Raw genomic sequence first — 23,941 nt, 5'->3', positions numbered from 1 at the left:
TTTGGAGATTAAATTAAATGGGTTTTGCATTTATTTAATTAAATAGAGGAAGGGGGATTTTATTAATAAATTAGGCTATTGATTATCTGTTGATTTATTAATTTGGCTCTATATAGCTAATTTCAAGAAGTTTGGTGTGTTACATTGTCCCTTTGATTGCTCTGGTGTGGATGCACCTGTGGCTTATGGTATTTAGTAGATCAGTTCATTTATTTTGTTATGATTTAATGAATGATGTATTAAGATTTAGATGCTAGTTCTAGAGCTATTAAAGGAAGCTTGGCTTTGGTTTAGCTGTAGGTTAATCGAATCCATGTATTGGGGATTTGGCCTAGAGATTGCTGCTATATGTCATGGATTTGGTAATTATCACTTTTTTAATGATTTTATATTGTGTGATGTAGCAATATTTACTACGGTTCCTTTTTGTGAGAATCAATTTAAGATCAGGATGTATGGAGATATGTTTCCTACCAAATTCTTGTATATATTTTATATGGGTTATGCAACTAATAATAAGTAATTTGGTTTTTTTTAATGTTCTTGAGGAATCTAGATTTGGATGTCCTTGTGGCATATGGTTCCTTAAACACTCTTAGTTCATGTTCTTATATTATGTTCATATGGGTTGGTATGATCTTATTTGGGCAGGCTTCTGCATCAATGGACTTATAGGGATGTTAATTTGTTTATCTAAACCTGCTCATGATTACTTATGGTGTTGCCTGCTCTTTGGTAGTATCTTTCTCTTTTTATTGGATGGTTGCTATGGTCTAGATTACTGGATTAAGATATTGGTGTGCTTCTCAATCTTATTAGAGAGATGGTTCTATTCCAATCTTGTTAATATGATTCAGACTGATTGATTTGTTCCTTAGTTACATTAAGTTTGTATGATTGGGCTAATCCAATGATTGGTAAGTTGTTGTGTGGTTTCAATTTTGAAGTTTTGAGTATTGGATGCAAGATTGGATGGGAGTTGTACTCATTTGCCCCCTGGTATTCTTCCATTCTAGATTAGAATGTTTTCCACTGATGGTTTTGTTTCGGCTATTTCCTCCTTCTCTATTAGTTTTCTTTAGTTAAGTCTCAGCTTTTATTTTACTTTATCTAAGTTTAGGTTTTGATTGATATGTTTGGCTCATCTCAATAAGTTTGGGTAAGCATTTTAGACTTATCTTGTTGTAGTTTAAAGCTTTGATAATTAAGATGAGTTTAGGAGTTAATCTAGTTATTAATAGTCTATAAGTTTAATGTTTTCTATGATTTCTATGATTAACTAGTTTGATTGGTAAGCCTTTTAGATAGGGACGCACATTTTAACAGCTTCGAAAGAATGCAAAGAAAGTGATGGTATTTCTTTAAGAGATCTTGTAATTTATCAAGGAGCTTATGCTCAAATTATTTTGTGTAAACATGATTTTTGCAATGTAATATCTGAAACATGAATAATTTGACTGGGGTATGCCCCTTTTATGCTGTAATAATAAAGGACCATGGTCCCAGGCTAGACTGGAGGTTTTCTTTCCCCGTTCTTTCCTACTAGTGCCTGTTTGAACAAAGGAATGCTACTATAATAATTTATTTAATTTTAATTAATATTATCATGGTCATTGGCCATTTACCGATGAAAAGAAAAATTATTAAATTGGCTATAATTAATCAAGGGATAGTGGTAAAATAATTTAATATTTAATATTTAATTAAAATATTCTCTAGAATATGATTAAATTTGATTACAAATTTATGTGATCATATTTAGATGTCTATAATACAACTATAGTTGATGACAGAGGGAGCATCTAGAGATTGTATTGGATGAGAATTAGAATGAAATTAAGAAAGAGAGAACAAACACATAGGGAGCTAATAGTACAATTTTAGAAGAAGACATAATGAAGATTTTGGATTGCATGGTAACTATAGGTGTTGTCATCAATGACAAAGAGGGAGATTGTTGGAAACTTCAGTTTGAATAATTGTTATGTCATCATTGATGTCAAACCTTATTGGAGAGACATTTACTAATAGTTTAGAGTGCCATATCGTTTGATTGATGAAGATGATTTGAAAATACGAGATAGAAAGGTGAGCTAGTCAAGTTGTTGAGAAGAAAGAAGTTAAGTATCATGGCATTACAATGGGCACTTGATAAGTTAGTCATTGACAAGATAATGATTTTTATAATCATTACATGAAGTAAAGAAGACAAGTGAATTGATGTAAGTATTAAATGCTAAGTGTTGAGTAAAAATCTAAGCTTGAGTGAGTATTAGTGTTGGTTGGTCAATGAAGGAGATGAATCAAAAGATTAACTTAAGAAAAACCCAAACAAAATGTGTATGCCAAGTGATAGTTATGGCTAAGTTAGAGTATTGACCGAGCATCAATAATGACTGAGAAAGGTAGTGAATGCCAAGGAAGATCAAACAATGTATTTTGAGCTACATAGCGATGAGAGAGTAGAAGAACTTAATGATTGTTGAGTGACAACAAAAGTTATAGTTTTTGAAAGAATCAGGTTTGAGGCCGATACAGTTGATTTTTTTGATTAGCCAAAATACGTGGATGATAAGATTGATGAGATAATATATTTAATGCATTAAGAGAGTTTATTATGTGATCAAAGATAAGGATTTGATCAGAAGTTTCTAGAAGTTTCCAAAAAGAGAGGGAAAATAAAATGTTGGAACGATTCAATGAATTTGAGCTAATTGTAATATCTACAATGATGTTTATGTGGAAAAAGATCAAAATTACCTATTTAAGGAGACATAAGAGATGTTTTCTAAGGTTGGTTCATTGTTGATTGGCGATCTTAAGGAGAACTTGTGAAGAACAAAGTAGCAAAGGAGAAGTGAAGTTATTAGTGAAGTGTGATTTCTTGAATGGATGTCGAGAAGATCAATAATGGAGATGATAATGGAGGCCAGTCAATAAACAAATAGATGAGAAAATAGAGATTTGAGTTTGGAAAGTGAGTTGTATTTTACATATCAAACTTAGCTATTACATTCTAACCATTATGGTAGTAAAATCCTTTAATCAAGATTGACCTAACAATCATTTATAAATCCTTGATCAAGGTGACATTCTAATGGAATGATCAGAAGTCATCTAACAAGGTTACTCTTAATAGGGTGATTAAATCCTTTAGCAAGGTCACACCTAACAATGTGTTTTGTAACCTTTAGCAAGGTTGGCTCTTAACTGAGATCACTTTAGAAGAGTGAAAATGTGGGAGCATGTTAAATGGTGGTTTTTCCCAAATTAGGTTTCCACATTAAATCTTGTTTTCATTTACTTGTGCGAATGTTAATTTATGTGGGCTATTTTTACAATTGTTTATGTTATTGTTAGTTGACACACACCAAAACAAAGATTTTAAGTAATGAACATAATGCTAAGTTGCTGATGTGTTGCTATATGGACCGAGTTGTTTAGTGAGACTGTTTGAAGCTGTTAAAAGTTGAATTGGTACATCTGAACATGAGGATAAATGATTCACCCCCCTCTTAGTTATTCTAATAATTCTAACATAGATATATCACAGGCTAAACCCATGTCACCAATTTATGATTTTAGTTTGAAAAACACAGTATGCTAGAAATGCATTCTAGGTGGGCTTCCTTTATACTCGATGTTACACTAAAAATGAATACCTCAATTGACCCAAATGCTTGGAAGCACCCAATGCCTTTTAAAATAAGGGCTTTAAAGACAGTTTCAAACAAGGATTAAACTTAGAATGCCTAGATTTATTATTCAAAAATGATGAACTTGGGCTTGGTTCAATATGGCTTTCTGTTGTTTTAAATCTAGAAGATTATTGAATAGTTTAGATTCAAAATTTATAAAACATTCATTATTGAAGAATTATCCATAAATATGATCTGGTGCAAACTAAAAGCTTGAAGACATTTGGATCCACCCAAACTTTAGATATATACTGCCCCTAAAGCACAAAGAAATTAATCACCAATCACACCTTGAAGTTGAATTTCCTTTCACATGCATATCTGGTTTTATTTCTCCAACATATAGTTTCTTCATTAAGCATTCTAGGGAATGAAAAATGCTTGATATGTACTCTTTAAGAAAATATAAAGTCCCACCTAAAATCCTTGAAGGTACCTAAACCTTCATAAATACCATCATGAGTTTGGCCTTTTGGATTGACATGCTTTAAAAAAATTTACAACTACAACTAAACTATCCCCACCCCTGGGGTAGAGCATTGAGCCAACCACCTCTAAGAAAAGAATAGTCTCTAGTTGGTATGTTCCTCTACAAGACATTTCATTAGTAGAAAAGTTGTAGATGTTGAATGGCTAAATCTATTTTTACTTGTTATTTTTAAGATACAAATAGATTTGATAATTTGAAATGGTCTACCAAGATAAGTGGATTTTGACATCAGGACAATTAGAAATATATGAATATAGAGATTGTAGATGTTCAAATTTTGGATCCAAGAACATTGAGGATTCTGATTATGGAAAAATATTGCTATCTTGAAAATAATATGTTTATCTTTCTAAAATCTAGATCATTTGGCATGAGATGAATTATTTATTGGTATATAAGTTTTGATCAATCCTTTCATAGTAGAGATTGTTGGAGTTGATGAAATCCAACTCCGAAGATGCCCAAGATCTCCTGCATGCGAAAACCTATCAAAGAGAAGCCAAGGAAGGAAAAGCATGGAGCAAGGGAAAAACCCTAAACGGACATGAGAGACAACAAGTATGCAAACATAAGAGAAAATGAATTTACAATAAGAAGTGATGTTGTTCTAAAAATACAACGAGGGAGCCCGAATATAAAGAGCTCCAAGAATATTCCAGAACAAGCTAGAAGATGCTAGGAGATAAGTATGACAACTAAGCATACATCCACATAAGGTGAAAAGTCCTCGAACAAGGTGAGAGGATAAGTATGACTTAGTAGAGAACAAACTCCCATATTGTCAACAACTTATAACTAACTCCTAGACTACAACTAATTAATAAATGCATTTACCTAAGTAAGCTTAAGTAACTAGAATAAATAATTAGTAAATTAATTATTTGCTCTAACACCCCCCCTTAAGTGCAACTTAGGGAAATGCCTTAAGCTCACAAAACAAGGAAAAAATGCAAAATGGGTCCTAGCAAAGAGGCCATTTTAGGTACCCATGTACAATGCAACAAAAATGCAACCTCTATAAAACAGGGAAAGAGAGAAAACCACATGGGAAAAACTCTCCCCCAAAAAGAGGTAAGCCTAGTGAAGAACTGAAGAAGTCTCCAACTAGGAGAAATTGTCCCCAAAAATAAGAACAAGAAGTGATCATGAAGAGCATCATTGAAGCATGAAGAAGCCACAAATCTGCTAAACTGCTAATTTGAAGAACCTCCATGGAAGAAGAAGGCACGAACTGAGCATGTCTATATGGTAGATGATCCATCTCACCGAAATGCATAGGTAGCCAGCCACTACAATCACCTTGTACATAGGATCAACCACTGAATACATAGTTCACACTATCAAACCATCAAACCACAGATGCATTAGAACAACAGAATACTTACCCCCCCCCCCCCCCCCCCCCCCCTTAATGTAGATGGCATGTGATGATAAGCAACTGAGAAGGTGGGCCAAAGTCTCCTACAGACAAACCAAGAACGAGGAGAGAGGAAGAGGTACAAAACACCTATAAAGACACGGTCAAACTGACTCTGCATGGGTTAATGTCGTGGAAGGGACACTCACTTGACAAAGGGAGAATGCCTAAAATAGCAAACAACTATCCCTCCCATGGTGCTTTATAAAAATAGTGCATGTACAATTGACTCAAAACAACGTTCATGACTCTCAAAATGCAAAAGTGGTACTTTATCTTAGTGCGATACATAAAAGTGCTTCAAAATGATAGCTACAATGATCAAAACTGAAAACAAACTGCAACAAAACATAGTACAACTCAAAACAAAAGAAACCATGCTAGGAAAATGATCCTCGGGCCTAAAACACTCAAGATATCCACCACATAGCAAAAATGCCAAAAATATAATAGAAAGAGCATGGGCCAAAAACTGAGAAAAAGGACCACATTTTTGAAAAGGTGACAGAACCACCTTTCCAAAAATATAAAGTTTTCAAAAAACTGACATGAGAGACAACAAGTATGCAAACACAAGAAAAAATGTATTTACAATAAGAAGTGATGTTGTTCTAAAAATACAATGAGGGAGCCCGAATATAAAGAGCTTCAGGAATCTTCTAGAACAAGCTAGAAGATGCTAGGAGATAAGTGTGACAACTAAGCATACATCCACATAAGGTGGAAAGTCCTCAAACAAGGTGAGAGGATAAGTATGACTTAGGAGAGAAACCTACGGAGCAAAGAGCTTGAAGCAAATACTGCACAAGAATATTTCACATAGCAATTCTAATTTTCTATTGTGAAATATTCTTGTGCGGTATTTGCTTCAAGCTCTTTGCTCCCTAGGTTTCTCTTCAGCAAGCTATTTGCACTGCAGGTGATCTTGGTGCATTATCAGAGTCAAATTCTCAACTCCTACATGGTATTAGAGCTTCCTTGCTTCGAAGGATTTTTGAAGCCATAATTTAGAGTCACAAACCCTAGTTTGTTTGTGCAATTTTTCTTCTAATTGGAGGTAGAGCGAATTTCTAGAGCATTTTCAGCCCAAACGGACATTGCCATTGGATCTGGAACACCGTTTACAGCTAAGATTCATATAAAAAAATTTGTTTTTGGCTTTAGGCATTTCTTTGAAATTTTTTTTAACCTCCCAGGGTTGCCGTATGGACAGATTTGCAATTTTTTTTTTTTTTTTTTAAAAAGTGGGTGCCATCGTAGCTGCATCGAAGCGCCACCCAGTGGCCACCTTCTGCCCACTTGGTCCACGCTCAGTCGGGGGCTCCCCACAATAGCGCCACTCGCAGATCGCTTCGATGCCACTACAGCTGAGGGCCACCTGCATAACGCTTCGAAGCCATCGACGAAAGTGGCATCGCTGGGTTCTCCTCTTGGGTACCATCGCCACTAGCGGTTTATACCACTCCACTGCCCTATGGCCGCTTTGACCACCTGTGACCAATGACATCATTTTACGGACAGCTGGCATCATTTTTTGGTGATTGTACATTGCTGATGTCACTTTTTCAGGAGCTTACGTCATCTTTTTGTATACTTGCGCTGACATCATTTTCTCTCAAGTTGATGTCATCTTTACATTTGCTGACATCATCATCTCGGTAGCTGACATCATCTTTTCAGCGATGTTCTCATGAAAGCCATACGGGCATCAAATTTAACCTAGTGTCTGTAATTTTCCAACAAGGTGCATTTTTGGAGCAATAGTCTATTTTTTGGCTATAACTTGACCATACGGAGGTCTTTTTTTGATCCAAAAGAAGCATCAAAAAGCTAACTCAGAGATGGAGACATTGGTGCTGGTTTCGTAAGATTTGAGTTTGTTTGAGCTCTCATTTTTGGCATCAAAGTTGAGGCTTTTGTTTCCTCCTATTCTGAATCAACAAATCCAAGTTCTTTTCTAGTTTTTGGCTTTCTATAGTTTTTTTGTGGTATTTGGGAGATATTCTTGTACGTTTGTGGGGGGGGGGGGGGGGGGTGTCTTTCTTTTTCGTTATTTACTTCAATTAAGACCCTTCTACTTCTATCTATTTCTTTCTCTCAATGGCAGATTCATCTGTGACCCATCTCACACCACACAACTACCACACCTAGAAGGCACAAATGACTAGGCTTCTCATCTCAAGAGGTCTATGGTCTTGTCTGGATGAGAATTAGCTAGTTCTTACGTGCCCTTTTGAGGTTCTACAACACAGGAACAAGATGGATGAAGCCATGGGACTGATTGCACTCAACATTTTAGACAGTTTGCTATTTCACTTGGATGGTTTGACTACTCCACAGGCTTATTGGCAAAAAATTTAGACTCTATTTGGATAGGTGAATGAGTTTTGAGCACTTCAGTTGGATGCAAAATTGACTTCTTTGTCACCAAGCAACTTTCCCACCATCGAGGACTTTCTGATGAAGTTCAAATCCCTACGTGCAGTTTTACAGGGATGTGGGAAGGAAAAAACAGATAATGAGTGCATATTTTTTATACTCTCAAAGCTAAAGGGGTAGTATCAGGTCTTTTCTTCTACTTTCTACTCCACCATGGATGCCCTTAGAGACAGACATAGGATGCCTACATTTGAGACATTTTTTGATAGGTTGACTAGGGAATAGACAAAGATCTAGCAGGTGGATGGCTCTGGCTCTTCCAACCAAGCATTGGTTGCTCAAAATTCTAAGGGGAAATCAAAGAAGAAAGGAAAATTGAAGAAAGACACATCAAAATATGATCCTCCAGCTAATCCTCCAGCAAACCCTCCCAAGGGTAAAGATTCTTCAAAGTCGAGTGAGTCTACCTCCAAGACCAAGAAGAAATTGAGTGAGAATTGTAGCTTTTGTGGGAAAGATGGACATTCAGTTTCCATGTGTTGGAAATGATTAGAGGCTTTAGAGGAAGCCATGAAGGAGCGTCACATTTCAACTCCTCAGTCTTCATCTCCACCTGCAGGGAAAGGTCGTGCTCTTTCTGCACAAGCTACGACTTTAGCACCTTTATCGATTCTTGATTCTGGGGCTTCTCACCACTTAACAAACACTCTTAAGTTGGTTACCTCACTTGCTCCTTGTGCCACCAAACAGATTGTAGTTGGGAACTCTTCACAACTTTCAGTTTTGGGTTTTGGCACTGTTGCTTTGGCCAGGGGCTCTCTTTAGGATGTACTTTGTGTTCCTTATATTTTGATGAACCTTGTGTCTATCTATTAGATTTTCCACTCTAGCTCTGGGAAGACAGTCGAGTTGTCACCACATGATGTGGTTATTCAGGACTTGCATGATGTAGAGATGATCGTGGCCATCGGGAGTGTTGACTCTACATCATGCCTCTACAGATTTGATGGATTTGAGTCTTCTGATGACACAGGTTCATGCTTAGTTGCACATGCAGATTCAATAAGCAGACTTTGGCATGAACATTTTGGGCATGTCAATTACAAATATCTACAGCAGATGAACACACAAGAACTTTTTTTTAGGCTTCCCCAGATTTCCTGTCCAGATGGTGTTTGTCAGGGATGTGCACTTGGCAAGCAACATAGGGATTCTTTTCCACATGGATGAGCCACTCGTTCTTTAGCACCTTTGGAGTTGATTCATAGTGACCTCATGTCATTTCCTACTCCTTTTTTGAGTGCTAGATATGTGCTTACATTCATTGATGACTTCTCCAGACACACATGGGTGTACTTTCTTAAGTACAAGTCTGATGCCTTTGACTCATTTCGAGTTTTTAAGGCATTTGTAGAGAAGTAGTCTGGACTTTCTATTCAGCGCATACGCACAGATAATGGGGGGGAGTATGTGAACTAGGCTTTCAAATATTTTTGTTCTGAGCATGGTCTTCAGCATCAGCTTTTAGTGCCCTACACTCCTCAACAAAATGGTGTGGCCGAGAGAAAGAACAGAACCCTTCAGGAGATGACAAATTGCATGATTCAATCTAGGTCCATGGATTCATGTTTTTGGGCAGAGGCAGTAAATTGTGCCAACTACATTCAGAATAAGATGCCTCATAAGACACTTTGACATATGACTCTTAAGGATGCTTGGTCCCATGTCAAGCTTGATGTGTCATCATTCAGAGTTTTTGGGAGTACGACATACGCATTTGTACCTGATGCTCAGAGGAAAGCAATGGAATTGAAGAGCCGACCACTAATTTTTGTTGGCTACTGCAACGATTTAAAGGCTTACAGGTTATTTGATCCTGATTCCAGAGAGGTCCTATTTCGACGGGATGTCCAGTTTGATGAGAGCCCTCCTGCAGTTCATTCCTCACCTCGAGTGCCTCCTCCAGCTCCCACTACTCCCTCTTCATCTCCACTTTGTTTCATGGATGATGAGGATGATGATCATGGTGATCCCGATATACCTCCACCACAAGATCCTCCTAAGATGCCTAAATGGGCTCGAGCTACTGTTGAGGCTGCAGGATCTCTAGTTGGTGACCCATCCACATCCCGTCGCACCCATTCTCACATTGTAGGTTCCAGTCTACTCAGTCATGTTGTTAGTACTGATCCTTAGAGATTTGCAGAAGTGATAGGACATTCAGAATGGGACAGTGCAATGGAGGAGGAATATTCTTCTTTGATGAAGAACCACACATGGGACCTTTGTTCTCTTCCTAAGGGGAGAAAACTAGCGCATTGTAAGTGGATTTAATGCACTAAGTTTGCTACTGATGGTTCCATTGATAAGTATAAGGCTCATCTTGTTGCGAAGGGTTTTTTGCAGGTTGATGGTGTTGATTACTCTAAGACATTTGCCCTTGTCGCCAAGATGAATTCTATTCGCCTTGTCTTATCCCTCGTAGCTTCATAGGGATGGTCAGTTTATCAGATGGATGTGAAGAGTGCCTTCGTACACGGTGATATCACTGCGGAGATTTATATGGAGTAGCCTCCAGGTTTTGTGCGAGATCCCACCTTGGTTTCTAGGCTTCAACGTTCATTGTATGGTCTTAAACAAGCCCCTAGGGCTTGGTATGAGAAGATGGACTCATTTCTGCTATCTATAGGCTTCACTTGCTACCATTTCGATCCCACAGTGTACATTCAGCATCTTGGTGATGAGATTTTGATTCTTGTTTTGTATGTTGATGATCTTATCCTTATAGGTAGTTCATCATCCATGCTTCAGGATGTTAAGCGTGCACTGATGGACCAGATCGAGATGACTGATCTTGGTTTGTTGCACTACTTTCTTGGTCTTCAGATTCATTAGTCTCCTACTGGCATTTTTGTATATCAGCAGAAGTATGCTCTTGACATACTTCGTCACTTTCACATGCTTGATTGTAAGGCTACTCCTACACCATTTCAGTCGGGTGTTACTTTTTCTACCTCTTGTTCTTCACCTACAGTGGATGCTACTTTGTATTGGCAGTTGGTTGGCAGCCTATTATACCTAACACACATCTGCCCTGATCTTTCCTTTGCGGTTGGCCTAGTCTCTTAGTTTTCTCAGGACCCTCATGAGAGTCATTGGCAAGCTGCCAGGAGTATTCTATGCTACATTCAGGGTACACTTATGTATGGCATTCATTACACTATAGGGACTCCACACATTGTTGGCTACATTGACTCAGATTGGGCCGGTGATGTCGATGATCAGAAGTCTACTTCTAGCTTTGTCTTTTGCCTTGGCTCTGGTCCCATCACATGGTCATGCAAGAAGAAGCATGCTCGGGCACTTTCATCTATAGCGGTTGAGTACAAGACCATAGTTTGTGCTAGTTAGGAGGCTTTATGGCTTCATTAGTTGATGATTGAGTTTGGCTTTCCTCCTGATTGTCCCACTGTTTTGTGGTGCGATAATCAGAGTGCCATCCACATTTCACGCAACTCGGTGGAACATCAACATACCAAGCACATTGAGTTGCATATGCATTTCATCTGTCAGTTGATCCAGGATGGTGTTATTGCATTGGAGTACATTCCTACCACTGATCAGGTTGCAGACATCTTCACTAAGCCTTTTGCATCGCCACGCTTTCTTTAGCTACGATCCATGCTTGGGGTTATAGAAGTTGTCCTTGGGGGGATTGGTTTTGGGGGAGAGTTTTTCCTAAGTGGGTTTCTCTCTTTCCCCAGTTTCTAGAGGTTGCATTTTCTTACATTGTACTTGGATACCTAAAATGGCCTCGTTGTCGGGACCCATTTTGCATTTTTTCCTTGTTTTGTGAGCTTAAGGCATTCCCCTTAGTTGCACTTAAGGGGGAGTGTTAGAGTAAATAATTAATTAATTGTTAATTATTTATTCTATTGCTTAAGCTTACTTAGGTCAATGCATGTAGTTGAGGTTAGTTGTTGACAACACGAGAGTTTGTTCCCTTTAGCATACTTATCTTTTCCACCTTTTGTGGTTGTATGCTGAGTTGTCAACCTTATCTCTTACCTCATTCTAGCTTGTTCTACAAGCTTCCATGAGGCCTTTATAAGCGGTCTCTCACTCATTGTAAATTCATTCCATTTTCTATTTTCACATAGCAATTCTAATGTGGTAGGTCCACATGGTCGCCACGTGGCAAAAGGCTGACGTGGCAGGGTCCTACCACGTGTCACATGCACAAATGTGCTAACTGAGCAACTGTGCCACACGGGTAGTGACTGTGCGGGCGAATCAAATAGTGTCCACGCAAGCGCTGATGAAGCGAGCTGAGGTGTCCCCAGGCTGACTATGCAGTACTATCCGTTGTGTCCAGGTGACAAGTAAAGACTGACATGTAGGCGGAGCAGAGATATGGACAAAGAGCAGTGGAAAGGAGCACTGCTAGCAGAGGGGAGGTTTCGGGCTACGCCGCCTGCAGCGAGCGACGCAGAGGTGCAAGAGGGGTGGCCTACGGGCGGCGGCTGGGCCCCAATAGCTTTGTGACAGCACTGCTAGTGATAGCGGCCGGTGAGCTATTCTGCGGTGGCGGCCACTGGGCAGCGTGCCCTTAAAAATTTTTCAAAATTTTTTCTCTCAAATAATCGTTCGTACGGGTTCGTACGACCTTGCAACTAAAATATTTTTGCCTCCCAGAGCCCTCTCTCCAAAATTGAAAAGCTTTATACGAATCTTGACTGCAAACGACCTTCTAGATCCAATAGCAATGTCCGTTTAGGCTGAAAGTGCTCCGAAAATTTGTTGATCCCTTGATTTTAAAAAAAAATGCACAAACAAACTAGGGTTTGTGACTCCAAATCACAGCTTAAAAAATCCTTCAACCAAGCAGCAGTAGGGAGGCTCTAATACCATGTTGGAGTTGAATTTCATCAACTCCAATAGAGATTAACTATGGCATTAGCCTCTTCCTCCTAAAATTAGTTTTATTATATGTACAAAAATGTTTCAAAAGCATTGAGGCAGAGTCATTATGAAACTTGGATTAGGAAAGACTCACCCTCATAATCACACCCTCTGGTTGGTCACCATATACAATTTAATTTTTGGCTATATCCGTATTTATACATATGATATAATTTTTTTTAATCCATGGCTCCATCCTTAACTTTAAACCTCAACATTGGGAATCTTGATTACTAAAAATTGAAGAATATGACTTTCCAATTTGATACTTTTAGTTGAATTTAAGATCTTTAGACAATTAAGATGATTCTTACATGTTGGATCAACATTATTGATACTTATGATGATTCTTATAAGTTAAATTTAATGCATTTGTTTAAGACAATTTTGGTTTCTCAATCTATTGTTTATTCTTCATTTTCCTTCATTTTTGGCACAAAGTTATATGAGTATGCTCTCCATGAAGAGAGTTCTTTTATGACATCAACATGGGAATTTGCAACTCTTTTTGGTGCAAGAAGCAAAAGATCTCCAAAGGACATGTGTGTTGGTAAAGATGATATCATTGTAGAGGATGTATGGTGGGGGTAGTAAGTACACAATTTTTCTCTGTCTCTTACTTCTAAGATTGTTTTAGTAGGACACCTTCAAATGTTCCTACACTTGAAAAAATAGACCACATGAATTCCTTAGTTTCCCAAATCTAATTTAATGGATGTTTTAGAAAGTTGAACATGCGCACATAAAAGTACAAAGGTGTGTTGAATATGTGCACATAAAAGTATAAAGGTGTGTCACATTTTAGACTAACTTATCAAAATGATTGAATTTAAGTATTTCTATCTAAAAAATAATTTTGTTCAAACATATGATCTAGATAAATTCATTGTAGCTAAGTTATATAGGTTCTCACACTTTTCCAATTGACAATGTCTATTAAATGCATGTTTTATACAAATTTGTGTAAAATTACTAAAGAAATAAAATTAAAAAAGTGACATTTCAATAACTCTTACTCTTTTTAATGATTTTTTTTAGTAACATATAAACACCATTTTGTAGAGCTCAAAGTCAAGAATATTATTATAGAGAGTTTATAGTATTCTAATTAGACATAATATCTTCTAATTCAAAAATACTACAAGTAAGTATTTTAACACTCGAGAATATGTTGATTTTAAGAAAGAAAAATAGTGAATAATATAATCTTTTTGAAAAGCATATGATGTTCTAGAGCAGAGAGGTCTCTTCTAGAATGTATAATTTTTCTTTGGTTAGAATATATTTGTTATGAAAAATGTGGTGGGAGATGAAAACCATCGATTTTAGGCGAGTTGAAATTTAAATTGTTATAAAAGAGAAAATAAAGGTCAAAAACCATTTTTTATTTTTTATTGAACTAGCTATATATGTCATTTGTAACATAATCTGAGATGAAAGGGAAAGAGGTTTATTTCCATATAGTTTTGTGGTGGGAACTAGACCCCTACTTTTTTGCATTTTTCAACAACTAATAATCATCTTTAAAAATTAGAAAAGTATATCAATTCTTTTTGTTTTTGATCGGTTAGAGGCTGAAGCCAAGATAAATTATTATTATGTGATGCGATTAATTATTATTACTACTTATTAAGCTTGTGTAGAGTCACATCCAAGAACTCTCTAATAAGAGGCTCACAACTTACTATTGTGTTGTAGGCTCTTTCCTAGAAAAGTATATCAGTTCTTATTCCAAATAATCATTAAAAAAAAATCCTAAACTTCATCCATGTCTACACATTTCACTAATTTACTTCATTATCAAATTCTAAATAATAATACCACTTTTATGTCATTGAAGTTTAACAATTATACTTTCGTTAGCCTTTTCCTTTATAAAAGGGTGACACAGGATTATGCTATTTTTTTTTTTGCACAACCAACCCTTTATTGGTTTCAAAATCCTCTAGAATCTTATTAGTTAGTATGGAATTTAAAGTTATAATTTTAGAATAATGAGATAAAAGTGGGCAAGCTTAGGGAATTTGTTATAGTAGAACCACAACATGAGAAAATTAAAAATTAGAAATATATTTTGAAGAATGTCATTATTAGCAGTGGAAGAAGTGAGCGGCTTCCCAAAAAATGCACATTTGCCTTTTTTTCTCAACACAATCAGGCGGATAAATAAAACTAGAATGATGGCTACACAAAACCTAACATTATGGATACTACTTATGAATTAAATATGTTCTACTTATGAATAAGGTTTTAAACAAGAAAGCCAAGTTACAAGTTCTAGTCAAAGTTATGAAGTAAGTTATGAAGTAAGTATGTTCTACTCATGAATTAAATAAAATTAGTCTATATATGTTGATAAAGGGTTATAGCCTCAAATCAAGATGGTCACTTAGATAACATTGTCATTCAAAGATTACTCTAACCATTTAAACTCAAATGAAATATAAATATTTAGAGAACTAATGGTACTTACTCTTTGGTGTAGAATGAGTTCCCTCAGAGGAAAGAGAGGGCAACTAGGCAGTGTTGAAAAATGAGTAACCCTCACATGTTACCTTGCAACTCTTGCTCAGATACTAAGCTCCTTCATTTTTAGCACAACATTTTCTCATGTTTTCTCTTGTGGTAACCAAATATTTTCTACAATCTTGTATTGATATCTCTCTCCAACATTAAAAATCAAACCATATAAATTTCTTGAAGTAGAATATTTGGCTAACCCAAGTGCAAATCCGTTGTTTTTGGGGATGTAAGATTTGTGTGATAGATTGGAAAGAAGGGTACCTATTATTGAGATGAAAGCATCTATGATGTTATTAACATCCACTATGCTCCCCAACTTAAATCTTGTAGCATCCAAAATTGAGATGAAACTAGAGTTGTGATAGCACATGAAGCAATCATCCAACCATATTTGTGTGCCTATGGTAGTGGTGCAAACATTGTAAAGACTTTTATGTGCTTCCATTACATAGTTTGAACATCTCATTGTTGATATATTCCCTGTGCACTAGAGCAAACCATATACTTTATTGGGAAAATGGTTACAGGAGAAAATATTAGACTGTGAAATTTTTGGTGCATTCAGAAACAAATCTTGATAACAATGTTTAGGTTTGGTTTTTGATAATCAGTTTGTTTAATTATAGTTTTAAAACATGTAGATCATTATGCAATTAACATTTATGCCAAGTGGGACTTGCATGCTATAGTCCTTTAAATATGATACTCCCAAGAATTATTTTGTCTAGCCAAGAATTTTTTTAGAACTACACAAAATTTTGCAACACACCAACTCCTCTAAAATATTTCTTTTTAGAAATTTATGCCTTCTGTAGCATTGAGAAACTCTAAATATCTAACAAATTTCTAGATTGTTAATTCATACCAATGATATACAACCCAACTTAGATATTTGTTTAACCTTTGAGCACTTTTTATTATTATGCATAAGTGTAAAATAAATCTTGAGAAATATTAATGTTGATTGGTCCTACCAATGTGTTTAATCTTTGTTTAAGAAAGGATACTCAACAATAGTTCTCTGCCATGATAGGAGCTAATAAGGAGATTTTAAGTTTTACAAATAAATTATTTGAGCGATATATCTCTTAGCTTGCATATTTTTAGATAGTATAATATTAAAGGTACTTTATTTATTTTTTACTTTGGTCCACAACTTGAATGAATGCACTCTAAATTTTATAGCAGTTAAGAGGGTGGTTATGATTTTAAGTAAAATAATGAGATCTTCATTGAAATATACTAAGATCAAACCTAAAAGCATGTTTTTCACTAATTGTAAGAGAAATTTATGACACATCATTTATTTTATAGTGTGCAAGGATAGTTGAAGTTGATATAAGGGAAATAGTACTTTTTATTAAGTTATATGATCATTAATGTAGGCCTATATTGGCAATGAAGTTAGTCTGAGAAGGATCCATGCATAACTATGATATAAGAGATAGTGGGTGCTTTATCAGCATCAAGTTGTAAATTTTATTAATGTTTAATACCTTTAAGGGTTTTCCATCATGAAGTGGTTCATATTGCTCAATTATTGTAAAACATTTATGACACATTTTGAATTATACTCTTGTCTAGTGCAACTTATATCACTATGTGTGATATCAAAGCTTGATCTTCATATTCATCAGACCATAAACAAAGCGATTTTCTCAAATTTGAATCTCACAATATCTTTTAATGAGATGTTTAAATAAAATCAGAAGACTTGGTGTGGACATGTTGAAGCTTCTAAGTTATTACAAAAATAGGGTTTCCACCATTCACCCAAGGCAACAAATAACAAATAGATCCTAAAGATTTTTTTTGAAAAGATATCTAGGCCATGACAACTTACACTATATTATTTAAGATTATTTTAATTTACTTTGTAAAAAATACTAATTTTTTTATGCATTGTGTTGTAAGCTCCATTAAGAAGCAAATGAAGAGATTATTCATCCTTGAAAATATCCACAAAAGGATTTTCTAAATTAATTGATTAGAGTTTCGTTGAGATTGAATCTATAATTTTAAATAATAAGACTAAGTATGGTTTTTAACAATAAAAGAGGATTTTTCTATCATGATGTATTAGCAAACATAATTCTCTAATCTTTTATAAAATACAAGAGAGCAGATTGAAATCATAGGAAGTACTTAGGAAGAAAGTATTTCTTCCAAGGGGCATGATTTTCTTTTGGGCATGACTTGGATATAAGGATGAATCATCACCCAAACGATCATGTGGCTAGTCACTTCAAATAATTTTATTCAATGGATCCAACCAATTGAATTTACACATTGGGGTATTATTTTAGCTTCATTAGAATTTGAACACGACATTGTAACAACTTCACTATATTAGGAACTAGACTAATTCATTTGGTATCAATAGCAATGCAAAGAGAAGATAAACTATAATTTTTTTGTCATGTGGTGTTAGAGTATGGATACTAGTTGCATTAGGAACATTTGTATATATGTTTCATTAGTTAATTGTTTACATGCTCAAGAATATTAATCTTGCATAGTTGAGAAAATATTTTCTTAAGTATGCCTAACTTAAGTTCTTTTAGTTGAGCCAAATTTAGTTTTGTTCAGTCTAGGTGGGCTCTAATTTTCTTGGTCAACTCTTATTTGCATATTATGCACTAGTTTTCTAATCTTAGCCCCTTTCTCTAATTTTAGAGACATTTATTTTTCAAATAAAAGGATAGCATTGTATGCATTGTAACAAATCCTACAATCATTAATCTTATCTTCTTTGCTTTTTGAGAATAATTATTTTCTTGCTTCCCTCCTTGTGAATGTTGTTCTTATATTTTTGTTTGATCTTGGGGGTACTTGTGTTGCAAATTTTAACATGACACAATAAATTCATCATAATATCTCAACATCGTAGCTTCAATTCAAGGTTTAGTCTTCCAAGAGGAAGTCACAATATAAACTTTATGGGATAAATAACACAATCTTTCACCAATTATAGGTTATATAGTTCCTCCAATTTGTTGATGTAGAATCCAAAAGGTTTAGTAGAGAGTGGAAAACCTTATCAAAAAATATACCACTTCAAACATTTTATATTTTACCAATAATTGATTGAATTGTGCCACAAATAGATGCATAAAATGACATCAAAATTCAATAATTGCTTGAATTGTGCCAACAATAGATACATATAACAACATTACTAAATAAAGCACCAAAGATGAAAGAGTTAACGCCTTAATCATTTCCAAGAGAAAATATTGTGAGACTTTTTCAAATACCTTACAAAAATCCATAAAATAAGAACAAACAACAAGGGTATTTTCTAATCTCCTCATTAATGCTTGCTAGGTCAAAATGTGATTCATTGTATGGCCACTCCTTGTGAATCCCACTTTTTAGTTTCCCAACTTGTTTTCTCCACTTGGTTGTGGACACTAATGTGTGAAGTAATGACAAAGATTCTAAATAATGGTGTGGTTTTTATTAGGGACATCTTGGTCTCTTGAAATGTGACAATTGATTTTATTGTCTTCATAGTTGATGATAAGATCATATATGAATGTAGTGAATTAGGGTGATGCTTTTAAACATAAATATTAGTTCATGTAATTTGAAACTTTTACATATTGGTTGGTGCAAATCAATCACATTGTTAAGATTAAACATTAAAAAAAAATTTAAATTTAGTATAAATAAGAAAGGAGTGAGGTTGTATTTGTAGTTGTAGCGTAATCCCAAAAAATAGAATTGTAGATGTCGAGTCATCTACAAATAGAAATTAGATTGAAAACATTTTAAACTAAGTAATACGACCTCAAATAATGTAAATTTCAAGTTTGAAATTAGCGAATATATAATAAAAAATAATTAATATGAGTTGGCTTTGTTGCAATTGATCCTCTTGATGTATTTGCATTTGGCTAAGCCAATGTCTCTTCACGTGGAACTTTTGCGACATATTTGCTTATGCTAGAATCATAGATGGCAGTTTGGTTGATTAAGGAGGGGTGGATCCCTCTTAGTGGAATATATCATAAGAAGTCCTCTCCTTATTTCGACATGAAGCTTTGCTCCCAAAAGAAGGTCCCTGAGACAAAGGAAAATTCTAGTGTTTTCCTTGTTTTATTTAATTGAGAGTTTCTTTCCCTATGGGCTGATTTAGAGTTCATTCTTTCATTGTTTATCTGCCGATCTCCTTTGGCCCTTTTTTTTAGGGCTTCTGTTCGACCTTTTTGTAGGTTGTTGCATTATCTTGGTAGTTGGTCTTTTTAATTATGCTTAGTTGAATATCCCCTAGACAAGAATTTGTGAAGGGTTTTAGGACCCCTTCAGAACTTGTTTTTACCATTAATAAAAAACAAATTTAAAAATACTCCAAGTATTATGACCTCCAATGGTTTGAAATTTGTAATTGGCAAATATATCATAAATTATATTGATTATGAGGAGTTATTTTGCACATTATTTCAAATTGTGATATTAGTATCAAGATTACATGCTATAGGAATTACATGATTGAATCTTGATAGAAAATCACCACTAAATATGTTATATGTTAATATATTAAAAAGTATGTAATCTAAAAATATATATAATTCTATAAAAAATATTAATATCATTAATTATTTTTACAACTCATTTACTTTAATAATCAAAATAAAGAATCCAAATATTTTAAATTTCTTTTCTTTTGTATTTTGACAAAGTGACCTTAAAGTAAGGCACATAACGTGGTCGATAGCTTGCAACTTAAAGTAATTATTTATTTTTAATAAATAAAGTTTATATTCCAACAAACATAACATATAGATCCCAAAATAAATGAAAAGGATCAAACATTTAGCAAAAACAAAATTAATGAAAAGGACCAAACATTTATAAACTATGGGGTGCTTAAATGAAAAGGACCAAACATTTAACAAAAACAAAATCAATTGCTCCTATTTATAGGAGAATAACGTAAACAATTACAAAAAAAGTATAAATAAGTAGAATTGTTTTTAGCCAAGTAAATTTGTGATATTGCTATCATGATTAGAATGAAACACTTATCACGCATTGAATTTAAATGATAGTCAAAGAAATGAATCATGTCAACTTCCCTCTACTCCAACTCAAAACACATTTAACCAAACTTCCCTCTATTCCAACTTAAAATACATTTAACTAAAGAAAAACAATAGTAAATATGAGTTAGAACTTTGGTATTTGAAATCACCCTTAAATATCACACACTAATAAAAAACTTAAATCAAGTTTGACGATTTAATAGTTTTAACTTATGAATGAAGCGTTAGTGTGTGATTTTAAGCCGTCCTTCTAATGGCTGAGAAAATAAATGATATTATACGAGGAAAAATGTCTAGCAAGTATATGGACCGGTCAAAAGGGCCCAAGCGGCTTTTTGAGTATTTCATTCGGCAGGTTGAAGGGAAGCGCAATGTGGGGCTGCGAGAATGGAGGAAGAGGCGGAGAACAGTGACGTTACTAGGAACGCTAATGGCGGAGGAGGATTCAAGGACGAGCATTTTTTGGGATTGGCGGGACTGAAGAGGGAACTGGGCTTCGTTGAAATGACGTGCGGCTGCACCAGCGCCAAATACGGAGACGCGGTGGCCTGCCTGAGAATTGGCGAAGACGGGAGTTTTGATATCGTCAGCTGCTAGTGTTCTCCCGGCGGCTGCTGCGACGAGGGCACCATGAAACCGCCCGCTTTCGAGAAACACGCCGGAAACCGCTCGAAGAATTGGAAGAAGAACATCTGGGTCCTCCGCCACAACAAGAAACTGCCCCTCTGCAAGACTGAGCTTTTAGGGTACTACAAAAACATGAAGGGCCAGGGTTCGAAGCCCAGGGTCGCTCATAGGGATGAATTCGTCCGCTGCGCCGCCTGTGGGAAGGAGCGCCGATTCAAGCGCCGCAACAGGGAAGAATGCAGAGCTTACCATTTGGCTGTCGCTGATCCCAATTGGGTTTGTTCTGGTTTTGCTTATGAGCGAATTGGGTGCAAATTGGAGGAAGAAAGGGCGGCAAGTCGAAAGGCATACAGGGGATGCAGCAAGGTTCCTGGCTGTGATGGCTGCCATTTCTGCGTCTGCTTGGGTTGTGAAATCTGTCTCTTCAGGGACTGCAAATGCAGCTCTTGCACTGATTTTTATTCCTTCAATGCCTGACTCATGAGAATAGAAGATTTGGCAGGGAAAACAATTGTTTCTGTATGATTAAGGGCTGGAATGGTGAAAATTTACCTTGTTTTTGGCATCAATCATTTTAATACCAGTAACCAGATACCGCCCTCTCTTTACAGCCATTTCTCTTTCGTTCTGTCAATTTACAGCCTTTTTTAATTGACATCTTAGTTCGGGGATTTCTGTAATCGATTACATTAGATGCGCTGCCGAGCAGAGCTGACTTTTAGCGATATTATTCTTCGAAACGTATCCAGTTGTCTTATTTGTTTTAAAGATTGTTTTGTATGGAGCAGAGTGGGACTTCATTCAAAGCTCGTGATGACACCTAGATTTTGACTGGAAATTTCACACTTGTATTCTGTTGTTTTAAAATTAAAAATTCGAGATTTATTGTTGCTTGTTATGACCGGAAACATCAACATTGCCTTTGTTCTGTAGCTATCAACGAGCTGTCTGAGGGTCGATCACGCGACCGATTGGATTTTTCCACTGAAGCGTATTTAAGTATTACTTCTCAAGAAATAGTGTTGCCTTTTTTTTGAAATAGAACCTTTGTGCACTAGAAATAGCTTCTCTTCAGCTTTTCTTTAAAGGAATAATTGCAAATTAAGGTGGAATCGTGGAGTGCAACTGCAAATTAGTATATGAATTATAAATTGACGCTGGATTATAAAATGTGATTGGAAATGTTTGATTTAAGTAAATTATATGCTGTTGAATCTTAGAGTACAATACAGAATTCGGAGAATATAAAAATCCACTATGTTTGAGTGAGAGAACGGTGTTTTTCCTGCACCGTGGAGATCGAATAATTTTGATTGAGATGGCCGTGTTTCTCCTGGAATATGGAGATGGAAGATTCTAGTTTGAGAGAACAGTGATTTTCCTGTAGTCACCAAATCTCCATTTTTTAATAGTATAGATTGTTGAAATACCTGCCTACTTACTTTGATGTAAATTTGTAGTTTATACACCAATCCGTATGCCTTGCAATTTCCGCTAGTATACATTTACTGATTTGGAGTACGTGATGAGAATCGAACATTTGATCTAGTGCCACACAAAATGTTCGTGATTTATATACCTGCCCACTAGTGTTAGGGCTTGTCTTCTCTCCCCACCATATTCATTCAGCAAATTCGGCTATGAAGTTCTGCAAGATTTCTTTGGGAATTGTTAATTTTTTTAATCTTCCAACTTCTTAATCAAAAACTGGCTCCTCCGATATACTCAAAACATCCCACGTGTTACAAAGTAATAATTCTTTTTGGTTTTGGACAAATATGTGTCATGTCATGAAATGAACTGTGACCCTTTGTTTTATTAACGTACAACCTATGAAGGTCGTCTTGTAGAGATTTTTTTAATACTAAATTACACTTCAGGAACATCGTGTAAAAGACATACAAGGGGATCCAAAAACAACAGCAAGAAACAATATGAATTGAAAATACTTAAAATCCGTCAATTTTCTATTCTAAATTAGTACCACTAGATTACTTCAGAAAATATAACCAGCATTGTATGAGGATCGAGCTTGAGCCCAATTCATTGTATAGACCGAGGTTTCGAGTTTCTGTAGTGGTCAGATAATTATTATGTTTTAAAAGCCTGCAATTTAAATATTTGCACACCTGCAAATACTGTACTTGTGTTCAAATTCTAAAAAAATTGACGGCATTTATTCGTTTAATCAGTGAATTAATTTACCTACTTGTTCGGGTTCAATTGTTTTCCAGGGGATAAGGGTATTTGGGATGAGACAATTTAGTTACTAGTCTCATAGCCCTTGTAATGTAAGCGGTCATGTCACATGATGGAGACGTATAAAGATTCGAACACTAGATCACTGGAGACGGTTTGGCCAACTCCTTAGAATCTCATGGGATTCGAACTCTAGACCAAAAGGCCAAGGATAATTCAGATGGTTCCGCCCTCAACGTGCTAACTTTTTTTTTTTTCGCTAATGGGTTCTCGAAAGACTCGAGCCTGCAACGTGAGGACGATTCTTTTCATTTTCTTTTGATTTTGGGTCGGTGGCCAAGATTAGGTAACTGTATTAAAATATATATTTTTTGCTTCGCACGGACGTCGCGAATGTGATGTCAAGGGGTTTCATTCCTTTTCTATACACTTCCGTTTTCTATATCATGTTTTGTTTATTACTTAAAAACGTCCATTTATACAATTGTTGTACACGAGGCAGCACCGCATCAATTGCAATTTGTGCGGCGAATTTTTAGGAAACAATTTTATATTACACATATTACAAAATATAGTACATTTACTAATTTTGTTAATA

The 23,941-nt window shown here is 35.5% G+C and overlaps 1 protein-coding gene and 1 pseudogene across 1 annotated transcript; both read left to right on the top strand.

Annotated features, from left to right (window-relative positions):
* Nucleotides 1–20,904: 20,904 nt before the first annotated feature.
* Nucleotides 20,905–22,042, top strand: LOC149580482 (protein ULTRAPETALA 1-like). Its single transcript, XM_089813903.1, has one exon. The coding sequence runs from the start codon at nucleotides 20,905–20,907 to the stop codon at nucleotides 21,112–21,114; it is 210 nt and encodes a 69-aa protein (XP_089670029.1). The 3' UTR covers nucleotides 21,115–22,042.
* LOC149580481 (protein ULTRAPETALA 1 pseudogene) lies at nucleotides 21,148–22,042 on the top strand (annotated as a pseudogene).
* Nucleotides 22,043–23,941: the final 1,899 nt, after the last annotated feature.

Source organism: Cupressus sempervirens, chromosome 1 (genome assembly GCF_028749045.1).
Source record: "Cupressus sempervirens isolate cs-2001-9-10 chromosome 1, ASM2874904v1, whole genome shotgun sequence".
Classification (NCBI taxonomy): domain Eukaryota; kingdom Viridiplantae; phylum Streptophyta; class Pinopsida; order Cupressales; family Cupressaceae; genus Cupressus; species Cupressus sempervirens.
The sequence above is the reverse complement of the archived record's forward strand: the minus strand, read 5'-3'. Positions and strand labels throughout refer to the sequence as shown.